The sequence below is a fragment of the Pterocles gutturalis genome, unplaced genomic scaffold, assembly GCF_000699245.1.
Source record: "Pterocles gutturalis isolate BGI_N339 unplaced genomic scaffold, ASM69924v1 scaffold18996, whole genome shotgun sequence".
NCBI lineage: Eukaryota > Metazoa > Chordata > Aves > Pterocliformes > Pteroclidae > Pterocles > Pterocles gutturalis.
Genome location: NW_010103434.1, coordinates 1 through 13,854, shown reverse-complemented (window position 1 = coordinate 13,854; position 13,854 = coordinate 1). Strand labels below are relative to the sequence as shown.

Genomic DNA, 13,854 nt, shown 5'->3' with positions numbered 1-13,854 from the left:
ACCCAAACCATTCTATAATTCTATGAAAAGGACTGAAACATGCCTTTCGATCAGCAATTTAAAAGCATTTAACATAACCACATTCTCCTGTGCCAGTCTCCCAGGAATATGTGATCTTCAGACTTTTACAATGGCTTTTCCAAGATTTTTTCCCTTTAACATTCCAATGAAAGCTGTTGGTATATTCTCAAATCTTTCAGTAACTTGTTCATGCCACTTCACTTTTCCCTGTCAAAAGAAGAAAGGAAATTGCTGAGTTTCATTCACCAGCTGCCTAGCTTTTACCATCTTCTGTAGACTAAACTCTAACCAAATTTTCTCCAGGTTGAATGTTTCATCTGAAACATGCAAGCTGGCAAGCACCAGGTTAACTTTGCAAAACCAGGCAGGATGTTGTGAGGATCTGCTTTTGCTGAAAGATCTTCTTACTTGGAGTCGTAACAGGGACTGCTGTAAAAACACACCAGAACAGATTTATTGCTACCTGGTCCGCAAAGAATGGGCAAGTAGGGGATTATTTCCCCAAAGCCAGGCCTGTTTCTACCCATAAGGAAGTATCGAATCACCAATCCAAGTGAACAAAAGCTAAGCCATCCCAAACCCTCATGTTTGTAAAAGCTAGAGCTTGTTAGCCTTTATTGTTCACACTCACAAGCTTTTCACAGCTATGAAACAAGTGTTGAACTCAGCCTCCATTTAGAACAATAAAATTTAAGAAATTCCCTGTTAAGTCCTCTTGAAGTCCAGCTCCCAATTCCATAAAAACATCCATTCTTGTCAGTAATTTCAGCACAACACTACAATGGAAATCTTTGCTCATACTACAAATGGAAGGAGACTTCTGAATGAGAAATAGAGGAATTATTCTAAATATGAAGCTCTTTATTGCCAGAGAAGTGTTTTGAATTACTCTGCAAGCATTTTTTTTCAAAGTCTACATGTATTCTGGAATGTCCACAAGCTAATATCACAGGTGTCAACAAAGCAGAAGTGATCAGGCATGTTCACTATGGTTTGAGTGTCGCTAAAAGGCCCAAAGATCAAGTCAGGCAGAAGAAAAGTATCATGCTGGGACCTCACCTTAACAGCTATGACAAGAGACCCCTTGCAGAAAGGGAAGTTATGGTGTGAGTACACCTTAGAGAAAACTACCCTTTCCTTCCTTACCTCCACAACCCATTTTAGCAGTGCCTTCAGACTTTCCTCCCAGCGGTTATTCCAGCGGGTCACAATAAACCCTTCCATGTGAAGCTCTTTGAATATCATTGGAAACTGAACATAAGGCTCTGCAAGAGAAAGGAACCAGCAAACCACCTGCACATCAGTTTCATTTAAAATAAGTAACAGTGCATACAGAGAAATTTTGCCAGTAAAGATGGCTGAGTCACTTTGTTCCAGCCAGAAGCAACTGCTATTTTTTCCAAACAGAATTTCCAGGACAAAAGACCAAGGATTTATGGACACAAAGGGAACAAAGGCCTGATCCACAAAGCTGTGGGGCTAAACGCCCAACACTTCTGAAAACAGTGTCACTCAGAAGTAAAGTGGCCTCAGCTTCAGATAAGGGGCTTCAGTTGAATCATGGAAATACTGTTTTGACAGCTTGTTTGATAGCCTGCCAAGCTCTCATGCCCTTCCTAAATCTCCAAAAAAAAATTATATACATTAAAAAACAGTTCCCTCACTCATAAAAATAGTCTCCCCACTCTCAAAATTCTGTCCTATTTTTAAAGTGATCTGGGAGTCCAAAGCCAGTCTGTTGTCAAAGAGAATTCAGACCTCCCATTTCTTCTAGAAGGCAAATTGAAAGTGAGTATTCATCTCAGACATATTTCCCAGAAGTTTCACCAGTAGTAGTTAGCCACCCAAACGTACACACACACTCAAATGGCATATGGAAAGAACCAGTAAAATCTCAAGAGACTCCCATTATGTCTTTGTCTCTGCTATCGCCAAACAGGAAATAGACACAAGAAAGCAGGCCCACACCTTTCTGAGGCACAGAGTCATTGTACTGAGAGATGGCTCCACAGACTGCAATCCTTCCATATTTCTTCATATGGTTGACAGCAATACTGGCAAATTCTCCTCCCACCTACAAGAAACCAGAGCATGTGCAGCATTAGAGACAGTGCAGTGTTTGGCATTGACTGCCAAAACGTGCGAACCTTGCATTGCTGCACCAACAGGTTACATCAAGGGGTGGAGAGCCGAGTTCCACTACTTCAAAGACTTGGTGGCTGCAGAAACCCTTACACTTAGTTCCCACCTATGATGACTCAATGTCACTCTTCTTAAAATTAGTTCTGAACACAGGGAATTGTTTTTAATTCTGAATCGGCTTCACAATGCTTTGGTTTGGAAGCACTGGGCAGGACTTGCTCTTAGATCCCTCCTCCTGAGAGGCATGTCTGGGACACTAAGAAGCATCATCTCTCCTTTTCCCCCACACAAGTCTGCACTTTTACCTCTTCACATTATGGTGATGACGAGTTTTTACTTCATGACTCTCCTCTCCCAAACAGGGATATGCTGTACTCAGCAGCTTTTAATGGAGAAAAGCCATGAGAAAATTTACTGCTGGGGAGAGCTCTGCACAGAAGTTGAGAGGGAAGGGAACGGACATGACCATAAAACCTGTTTAAGACCTTAGGAGCACACAATGTGAAATTTGGAAAGGTGAGGCAAGGCAACCACGAGCTCCTGCCACAGGGGCAAGTGCTTTGCCCTGTCACTATGCATTCACGTCAATTGTCAAGGCAAGGGGGGTGAGTTGCAGTCCACACAGAACGGCAATGCCATCATCTCTGAATCAGCAGACAGACTGCTGAGAGAAAGACATGCTAAAGGGGTGATGATGGCTGCTCTTTAAACCAGGTGGCTAGCCAGGGTTTTAGGCTAGTATCTCAGCTAATACCCCTGTACTACATATTATATTATGAGGTATAATGCATACATTATGAGGAAATTAAAAAAGCCTGGACTTGTTCTCTGTCTGGAAGGTGAACTGACATGGTTTGACTGCATCTGTATTGTTAAACTCTCTCAGCCTCCAAAACAAGATGTTCACTTTCAAACAGCCTATCGAGAACAGTCCACAGCCCCTGTTAACTCCATCTGTACCTAGGTGTCTTGGTGTCAGGACCACCACCACCACGTGGTCGCAACACCTACCCCCCCACTCCCCTCCCGGTAAGATGGGGAAGGATAAAGAAATAAAAAAGTGGAACTTCATGAGTTGAGATAACGACAGATTTTTAATAATACCCCACGAGGAAAACAAAATAAAAGAGAATATGACAATAAGGCAAGATACAGAATACAATGGAAACACTGATACAATGAAATCCTCACCACCACGAGCTTCACAAAAAGAGACCCCTCTCCCGGCTAGCTTCCCCTTATATCCCGGGCATGACGTCAGCATGGTATCGAATATCCGGCTATGCCCAACTCCCAGCTTCTGTGAAGAATTAACCCTATCCCAGCTGGACCCAGGACACTAGGAGACATCAGAAACCCTCCAGGGGTTACTCCAGCAATTTCACAAGTGGGCCTTGCAACCATTTTGTTTACAGGTACCAGTGTAGCCACCTGGACCATGTAACATGGGGCTGTCCATGCTTGCTCCCCTTCTAGCAACAGCAGAGAACTGCCTGTAATCCAAGGTGGGGCGAGGAATGGACCAAGCTCTCTCTGTTCAGCATCGGTTAAATGTTCACTGTGACCCTCACTGCCCCAAAATTCACCATACTTTCCAGAGAGTGAAGGCTTCTCTCCTTCCATTCACAAACACTGCCAACAATCCAGCTTTGCCTTTAAGTCTTTGTTCTTTCTGTTACTGCCCCAGTCAGCCACAGAAATAAGTGTGGGAAGGGAACAGGAAAGCAGTAAGCTCTTATGGAAACCATTTCTCGATTAGATGGAACTCAGGTTCCTGGTGTAGTCTTCAATTAGATGTACACAATATTGAGGTACTGCTATAGTTTAAGGAAAATGACAGTCTGTTCAGGATAAGGCCGTCTCTCTGAACTCACATTGTCAAAGAAGCAGTCGTAACCATCAGGAGAGGCTTTACGCAGTGCTTCATCCAAAGATGTAACAGTCTTGTAATTATTTTTTTCAGATAGGCAACCTTATCATCAGAGCCAGCAGAGCCAACCACTTTGCAACCCTGCAAGGAAAGGAGAAAAACATTTCTAAACGTCCCCTCACAATGCAGGATGACACTCACAGAGTTCCAGGTGGAGGGCTCACCCTCAAAAGTCAAGCTGTCATCACCATACAAGTTCCTGAGCTCTAGGAAACATCCAGCTAGCTTTGCTACCTCTTCAGGAGCTTGCCCCATCTGAAGATCTTGTTGTAGGCATGCTTTCAGGGATGCTTGCCTTTCTGATTATTCATGGCCTTGTTCCCCTGCCTCCCAGGTGAGCCCTCTGAAGAGCAAATATCAGCAGTTCAAACCACTCACCTCAATTTTAGCCAGCTGCCCCACCACAGAGCCCACAGCACCAGCTGCAGCGTTAACCAGCAACATGTCTCCTGGCTTCACCTTGCAGACCTCCATCAAACCAAAATATGCAGTGAGGCTGTGAAGAAAAAGAATGATCAGTGAGGAATAAAAGATGACAGATACAGAGATGTGGCTTGACCTCACCAATCAAAATGTCATCATAGCCAGAACAAAATACAGTTTTCCCGATTCTTTATGAAATACAAAAATTATCCCAAACGTCTTAATTTGGCTTTTTTACATCCATCCCAGAAAAAAAACAGGTACACTACTGGGAAACAGGATGCTGTGGCAGAACTCTGCCTTAGGTGAAAACAGCTTTCTTGCGCTCACTAAACAAAAGGAGGAATACAGAGATAACTCTGCATGGTGACAACTCAGTTACACTCTGGAAGAGAGAGGAAATCAAGCTAGACAGAGGTCAGTAGCCAGCTTGTATCTACCAGACTGAGTCAAAGATTGAATGATACTCATCACAAATCAAACCTAGCAGAGAAAGATAAAAGGATGGCAAAACCTTGATGAACTGGTGGGCATACTGCTGCTCCTGAGGGCTACTGTGTAGACCTATGGCTACTGGGTGAATAGTAAACTATAGGAACCACTAAAGTTTAGATTGATCCTGTTCCACTGACATATAAATACTGAATTACATCACTCTCTGCAAGCTTCCTGAAACAATGTCATCAACTGGCCCAAAATCCCAACAAGCTTTTCTTCTAACTTCTAAATTCAAGCTTAGAGCTTCTCACTGGTTCCAAACAGAAAGGGTGAACTGAATCCTGCTAGCAGCTCTCTGGAAAAAACATGCATCTTGCCTAATGTCAAAATGAAAACTGAGTAGTTCTGCATCACACACAATGTTACAATCATTTGGAGAGCCTTCCATGTCAACAGGACTGTATTGGGTCTGGCTGAGATGGAGTTCATTTTCCCCATAGTAGCCCTCATAGTGCTGTGTGTAGCATTGTCAGCTAGAAAGGTGCTGAAGACACACCAGTGTTTTGGCTACTGCCGAGCAGTGCCCACACAGCATCAAGGCTGTCTCCACAACACGCCCTTCGTGCCCCCCAGTAGGCTAAGGGCCCCAGGGGTGGGCAGGATCTTGGGAGGAGACATAGCCAGGACAGCTGACCCAAACTGACCAAAGGGATGTTCCATACCATGTGGTGTCTGCTCAGCAATAAAAGTGAAGAGAAAGGAGAGGGAGGGAGGCATTTGTTGTTATGATGTCTGTCTCCGGAGCAACCGCTATGCATATTGAAGCCCTACTTCCCTGGAAGTGGCTGGACATCGCTTGCTGATGAATAAAATCTTTGTTTTCCTTTACTTCCACATGTGGCCTTGGCTTTTTGCTTTAATAAACGCTTTTATCTTGACCCACAAGTTTTTCATCTTATTTTCTTCCCCCTTGTTCTGCTGAGGAGGGGGGTGATAGAGCGGCTTCGTGGGCAGGTGGCACAGCAGCTCTGTCTGCTGCAGTGCAATTTAAAGGACCTCTGGTATGCTGCATGATATGACAGCTGTCTTTTGCCATTTTGAGGGCAACTCTGGAAATATGGTGATAGCAGATGACCCCAATCAACAAAAGCAGACTAGTCCAGGTGCCAGTGAAGTTTGTATCTTTCCACTGAGGTTAATTAAGATTGAACTAGATTCTTTCCAACCCCTCCTGGATCCTCTTCCTATGTTATTACAGCTCCTCAAGGAGAGGCACTATAATCTTCAAGGCAAATCTCCTCTGATCTAGAGGATGGCCCAAACTTCAGGCCCTCTACAGGGTAAGGGCATCCTGAAGCACACATGTTTTCTACTGGAGTGAGCAGACAACACACTGGTAGAACAAGATGAGGGAAAAAGGTCATATAGGCAGAAACATCCTGCACAGCAAAATCCAAGGGATGGCTGCCTCTAGATCTCAAAACTCACCCTGGCATGCCAACCATCCCAAGAGCCAGAGATTTGGGGAGTGACTCTGGCCAGCTGGAAGGAAGGAGCTGCAGATCTTTCCCATCAGAGACTGGATGAGTTCTCCAGCCACTTCCAGGCATGACAAAGTCCCCCACAGTGAAAGAAGGATTCTTGCTTTCTACAATCCTGTTTAAAAGAAGAAAAAAAGAAAAATGAACACACTGTCAGAGACAAATCATTACTAGCTTTTCCCTCCTTTATTTCTGTTACCCTGTGATGCAGGAGAAAAAAAAAATTCACAGCAGGACATTTAGACCATACCTGCTGATGCTGTAAGCTTATGTCTTTCCTGAAATGTCTACAATCTCCCATCACCAAGGCAAGATGGTTCTAGACTCAGCCCTGCCCACAACAAATCCAATGTTCCCACATGGATGCTGACTGTTTTTTGACTAGCACCAGTCTGGTATGAATTCAGACTAGGCTTCTGTGAGTTAGAAGGCAGGAAAGAGGATGTCAGGATTAAAGGGTGGAAAACCAAGAAGTCACAGATAGGCTGTAGCAAGCAGTTCGCTTCTCAGACAACCAGCACCTCATTTAAAGGCTGAAGATCTTAAAGATGCAACCTCTTGGGGTGACAAAACCATACAGAAAGTAGTTTCTAATAACAGGGAGAAGTTCATAGATGCAGTGTTTCTATGCCAAATGAAAATTTAACTTTCTTAGCCCAACAGGAAAACTATGTTGGGAAGGGGTAGGTAAGCAGCTTTGAAATATTGGAAAACAGTTGGCCTTCTGTTCAGCAGATTTGGCTAATTTACCCCAGTCCTCAGCGTTCCTGCAGAGAAACACAAGAGTCAAAGGCCACAGATGTTCCTGGGCAGCACAGCAGGAACAAGCTGACAAAGGAAAATATCTGTGTACCTAAATTACCACAAGAGCTTGGGAAAGGATGGATATCAGGTTAGATAATCCTTTGCCTAGAGCTGTTATTTTAGGTGATGCTGAGGTATTCTCAGATGGAGCAGATAGCATGCATGGTTTCAGGCATGCAATTACTAGGACAGCAGATTTTAAAATGTGAAGTTGACATGGCAAGTACAATGGTTGGTCCTTCATACCTTTGCTTGTAAAAATCTCCTCTGAAAATATTATCGCCATAAATAACATATAGATTGTATCAGAGGCCTAAAAGCTCTACAAGAAGGCAAGAGGGATTCTCAGAGGAAAAACACATTTCAACCAATTACAGAGAAGAAAACAGTTGCATACATATGTAGACTCATATCAAGAATAGGTGATGCAGACTGCAGATGTCTCAAATACCCTTTGAGATCTGCCTTGTGTATGGATAACAAGAACTGCAGATCTTATCTGGCAACCTGTGAGCCTATCATTATGTCCCCTTCCTTCATGTCCCTTTGACTGTAAGGTCTGTAACACAGGCAGAGAGATGGCTTAGTGTAAGCAATTTTGATGATGTTCCAGGTATGCTATAAAGCAGTAGCTACAGTCTGACCCAGAAAGAGAGCATTAGCAGTGGTGTCGAACAGACTGCAAAGAGTCTGTCATTGTAATGACTTAACTGGATGTTTTCCATAGCCAGCTACTGAAGTATCCCATCTTGACTGAATACTGGGCTAGAGTGTTAGGGACACAATAGCATTTATCTTCCCAGCATGGTCCACCACTACAAGAAGGCTAAGACTCCAAAGAACACTGACACTAGGATCCACCAGACTTCATAAAACTACAGACTACTTCTCCTACAAACCCAGCATCCCTGTGCTTGAACTACCACCTATTAACATAGGCATATCAGCAATTTCCTACTTAGAATATGTATGCTTAAGTACAAGGTTGCTAAGATAAATGAAGCAGCTCCTGAAAGAGGGCTGCAGTCTCATTTGAGCCCATCACATTCCAGTGGAAGAGACATGACAAAGAACAACAGCAGCATCCAAGAAAAGCCTAGGCCTGTGGCATCATTATCCTCATGTCAGGCTAAAGCTGGCACAGCTCAATATCGGAAATCTTGTAATTTACACACATTTTATAAAGAGGAGACAAAGGCATTTGGGACTCTGGCAACATGGGATGCTCCCAGTTCATGTTCTTTTGAGGTTTAAGTTGGAGACAAAATGAGGGATCTTAGCGAGCAATTTAAAAAGAAAAAAAATATACCTCATGTAAAGATCAACACTGAGAAACACTGATTCAAGCAGCAACTCTACAAGAAGAGACAAAGTAAATTCCTGGGCATTATCAGTGCAGTAAAGCATATTTTCCACAAGTCAGTTGTTCAACAAAAGCTATAGGAATTCCTTACACTTAAAACCCCTATATCCCATCATCCTTTGGGGGAAAAACTACCAGAAACTATTACTACTTTCATTATCTTTGTCTGCATCATCACTGTGCTGTTACAAAAGACACTTTCTGTAATGTCTCCTTAGCAGGCTAGCTTCTTTTCAACCTTGTTTTTCTTTATCCTCTCTCTACAGAAGGCTCAAGAGGCCAGACCCCCTAGGCAAAATACTAGCTCACGTTCAACCCAGATATAAAATGCCTTCCCACGATTCAACCAGCAGAGGGTGGTAAGAAACCTCGGCACGGGTCAAATACGAACGCTACTTGGCTGCCTTACACAGAAGGCATTAGGCTGTTTTTCCTTTGTAGCCTAGTCCACCTTACTGCCTCTAATGCCACTAGTTCTTATGAAATACACTGTTGAACAAATTTTAATTTAAATTCAGATTCACACAGCAATTTTAGCTGTTCATCTCCACCTAATAATACTTTCATTGCCTGTGCTGAAGTGGTCTAGCCAGTAAAAGCTACAAATATATTCAGATATAAATATTCTTCCATTACTCAGAGTGAGCAGGAAGACTAGACAAGGCCAAATAATATAACAAGAAAGTCCATCTCCTTTGAAAGTGTTACTCTAGTATGAAGTTATGCCTCTTCTTGCTGTAGGGATTAAAATGGGAAGAAAGAAATGACTATGTTCTTAAATACCAACAGGCATGAAATTTTTAAGTGCGTCTGAATGCTGAAGAAGTACACATGCTATGGAAAAGCTTGAAAGTCTATGCATGAAGAAATTACTTTTCAAACCTTTAAGCTGTAAATGTAACAAGTACTTTAATTCAATTTCCTTGGCGTACATGCTAAACTGGAGTAAATTTTGTGAAGGAGAAGTGGTGGGGAGAGGTTCAAGAGAGCATAGTATGGATGTCCATGTGAAGCCAAAAATCAAGGTTAATTCTGTTATCAATAGGCCTTGCAGAAAATAAGTTATCATATTCCCTACCCTTTTCGAAACAGAGAAACACTGGAATAAAACCTGTGCACTTTTTTCTGTTTAGGTACTCTGAAGTGGAAAAACTCGACAACTTGTGAAAGTTGTAAAGTAGATATGTATTTTATTCAGTGCTGAGGCTCATGGGGGATAGCTCCTCCAAAGACATGCGCGCCTTTCCGCAAAACCTGTCCCTCTATTTATCCCCTGAAATGTCGCATATGGATTAAGTTTCACAATACATTCATTCATATTCATTTCCTAGCCCTCTTAGCCCTGCTTCATATTATAATTAGCTAAAGAGTTCTTCTGCGCCTGCGCGTAGTTCTCTCTGGTGGTCGTATGGTGGTTGACAGGATGAAGTAAAACTAGTCTTCCTCGGAGCTGAACTTTTTACCTTGTCTCCTTGCACATGCTCCCTGGTCTCTTGGTCGCAGTCCAAAGGACAAGGCTGGTTCCCAGCCAGTTTAGGGGTCCGAGCAGTCTCCTTTATCTCCGTGGCCTTGCAGGTCTTGTATTCTCTCATCTTGTTTTGGTTAGCAGTTCCTTCCCTTATCATCACAGCTTTGATCCTCTCATCATGTCTTCACAAGCACAGCAAATGTTAATCATATATTGTCTGAACAGCTATTCTTAATCAGTCATTCTTTGATCTCTTTTTAGCTTCTAACCCCTCTGTCTCAACTCTCTCTTGCTTAAGAGGTCAAATACAACAGATAAGCACTGCCAAAAAAACCCAGATGTTCAATGTAGACAGAAATCTTGCCTTGTTGCTCCTTAAAATTAAGACCAGCCTGCATTGACTCCAGCCCCAAGGCCTCCCACCCCACCACAATCCCACCCTCTCCCTCCAGCACCAGACTCACTCCCACTCCAATCACTCTGCTCTGCCCCAGCACCTATCCTATATACCTTATAATACCTATATACCTATAATACCTTCCCTATCAGCATGAAAAAACCCAAAGAAAACCCACTCCCAGAGGCTACCATCTTTTCCAGTCTTCTCCAAAGGATTTTGCAAAACAAAGTAGATTAAAAACTTTCACCAGTAAAGCATGTTTGGTTTTTACTACAGTTACCTCATTTGCTCTGTCACAGTCAGTTATCTCTTTCTAAATTTCTTTCTAAATGCCATTTTGTTGTGGCTGTCAGTTTGAGGGTATATCACTTCAGCAATTTTCTCCAGTAAGCTTTATTTGCAAATACATTCAAATGCCTTTGCCATCAGGCACTATGTGTGATTAGGCAGTGTGAGACTGTGACAGACATGCTGCAGCCACTGTGCACTGGAGTTAGAGGAGCACTGCCACTGTTTCTAAGGGTATTATCAGAAGGCAGTATGTCTTAAGAGGCACCAAACCCATCAGCATACATGTTCATGAGCAAACGCCCTTCTCTGCAAAGGCACATGTCTTGCCACAAGCTGTGCCAACTGATGCTCAAAAATCCAAGCCAGAGAAACATACAAACAATTCCACAGATGCACAGCCATTTGTCAGCAACCAGACAACCTCTAGAAAAAATAGAATCAGGTGGCACTCCACTTACCTCCATCCTTAAGGTTCGGCAGCTCTATATTTCTCAGGTCAAAGTCGCTGGTTTTGAGGAAACCCTCAAAATGCTTCTTCAGAACCCACACCTTGGCAGTCACCATCCTGCACCACAAACAGCACAGCCAAAGAGCGCCTGTCAGTGCTGGGCTGCTCATGGGGGCTGGTTTAGACTTGATGAAGCAGAAAAGAATCTTGATAACATGCTGTCACACAAGACAGCCTCTGCTTGCATCATGTGGCAATATTGCTGGATCAAGAAAATATCTGAAAAGCCCCCTCATTGCCTAAGCAACCCAGAGCTTCCTGCAACCTGCCAGACCTCCCTGCCAGCTGGCTGCAAGCCCTGGTGTGGGAAGTCCACCCCAGCAAGATGTACAGCTCCCACTCTAAAGAAATTGAAGAGGGAAAATCTGCTAGCTTAAGGAGAAACAAAAATCCTGGAAGGAAAAAAAACCAAAACACTTAAACTCACTTGTTTCCCTGATTACACACAGTGAGTATCAAACCTAAACTTTTACAAGCTTGAACCACAGTGCAACTGAGAAATACAAAGGTAAGAAAGACTTCTTTCTGGGACACAACATACATTCAAAGAAGAAAATGCTTCTCCAGTTGCCAAGCTCAGGCTTGGAACTGGGAGCACACTGCCACCAGGATTTTCCATACAAGATGGAAACACATGAATGACTTGCATTCATTTACCCTCACAGCCTCTTTTTCCTTCCCATAAGCAAGCGCATCAACAAGGGCAAAGAAAGAAGTTTATATTTAGAGCTGGCAGGTGGAAAACTGCGTCTTCTGCTGACAATGCCAGTCAATAACCTTCTGCTCCCGACTTGGCAGCTGGACTCTTTCAGTCACATATACCTCCTAAAAGGCAAAGACATCTGGTTTTATCGACAGAGCAGGAACCGCCCTCAGTACGCTTCCTCAGGAGCAAGTGTAAACCCTCAGTAAACCTGGCACAGAGCACATGCAATGTGATTCACCTTTCTCCTATTAAGAGTTGAGATCATCCTTACAGACCGCTCGCAGGAATGGGAGACAGCTGCACAGGAATGTTCTGCAATATGCCAAGCTAAATACAGAAACACCATGGTCTTAGAACCCAGAAAATACTGCAGTCTGGAGACCGAGATGATCCCCTGGAGCTGGAGTTTCTTCAAATCACATTTTACTAGTCTAGCCCTAAAACTCTCAGGAGTTCTGACACTGCGGAAAAAAATATCTAATTAAAAATTTTAAATTCATCATTCAATACACCATTGAACACAGCAAATAATCCAAATGCACACCACCATCACAAGGAAACACTATGTGATAAATGATTTAGTCTGAAAACGGGATGACAAATAAATTTTCAATTTATTGAGCGAATAAAAGGCAAGCAAACAGCGCTGGGCACGTGGGGCGGAGCCTCTGCTCTACCAAGACACATGTGTAGGCTACATTTCCTGTTTCCAGTTTTTACCCGTCATGTCTACACATATTCATAAATAGGTGGGTCTATGTAAATGACCTTCAGCACATGCTCTCTTCACTTTCTAGGAGTTTCTGGGGGTCCCTTGGTGGTTCTGCCCCTCTGTGTTACATATTCATAACAACAGGTGGGTCTATGCAAATAAGTTCCAGTAACATTGTGTAATTAACATTCCAGTAACTTTCCAGACCCTCCCCACAAGCTTTTCACACTTTCTTAACACTGTACAATTAACTTTCCAGACCCTCCACCCAAGCTTTTCACACTTAACACTGTGTAATTAACATTATATTGGCAACAGGACATGAACTATATACATACCATTCCACTACCCATGATTATACAAGGACAATCTAAATACTCAAAGGCCACCCTCACAAAGAGGGCGAGGTCCCATTATATGGCCTCATTGTTTCATAGTGACACGAATCATTGTGAACATATTTCACACACTATATCATGACATTCACATAGTGAGATGCCTACAGGGTCTCAAAGGACATTTGCATCCACGCGTGTGCTCTGACATCTTAATTGTTCCCTGCGCACGCACTGCAGGATCAGAGCTTGTGTGGCTACACTTCTGCATGCTGGGATCCCTGTGCATTGCTGAACCACCTTAAGAAACAGAAGCAAGCTTTCACAATCTGCCTCAACTGTGTTGCAATGAGGCGCGGCATGGGAGAAAACTGTCCAGCGACTATCCGTCTTAAGCTTTTCTTTTTCTTGTAAAAATATTCAAGTAGACTATGAAGAGTGGAAAGTATACCTAGCAGCAGGCTTAACTATGAAACACCTGAGGACAAAAGTACTAATTAGGAACAGTGACCTGAGAAAGTAAACAAAACTTTTTAAAGACGCACAAGCAAGGACCAGAAGAACATGGCAAGCTCTCCATTACTTAGATAAAAGCAAAAGCCCCCAGAGCCAGAAACTCATCAGCTGTCAGCAACGTTCTGTGATGAACCAGGGATATTCATGGTTCCTCGATGAGAAAAAAACACAGCACAGGTGAAGGGTTCCTGCACTAGAAATATGTGCTTGGGACGTCACCTGTATCAGTGTTGCAGTATAGGCAAGATTTAGATTT

At 43.1% G+C, this 13,854-nt stretch overlaps 1 protein-coding gene across 1 annotated transcript; it reads right to left on the bottom strand.

The window, feature by feature from the left end:
• Positions 1–117: 117 nt before the first annotated feature.
• PTGR1 (prostaglandin reductase 1) lies at positions 118–11,385 on the bottom strand. Its single transcript, XM_010086724.1, is given in 10 exon segments — positions 118–228; positions 1,168–1,284; positions 1,988–2,095; positions 4,038–4,117; positions 4,120–4,174; positions 4,472–4,589; positions 6,443–6,610; positions 7,787–7,858; positions 8,609–8,654; positions 11,280–11,385. Coding segments are annotated over 10 exon segments (981 nt in total).
• Positions 11,386–13,854: the final 2,469 nt, after the last annotated feature.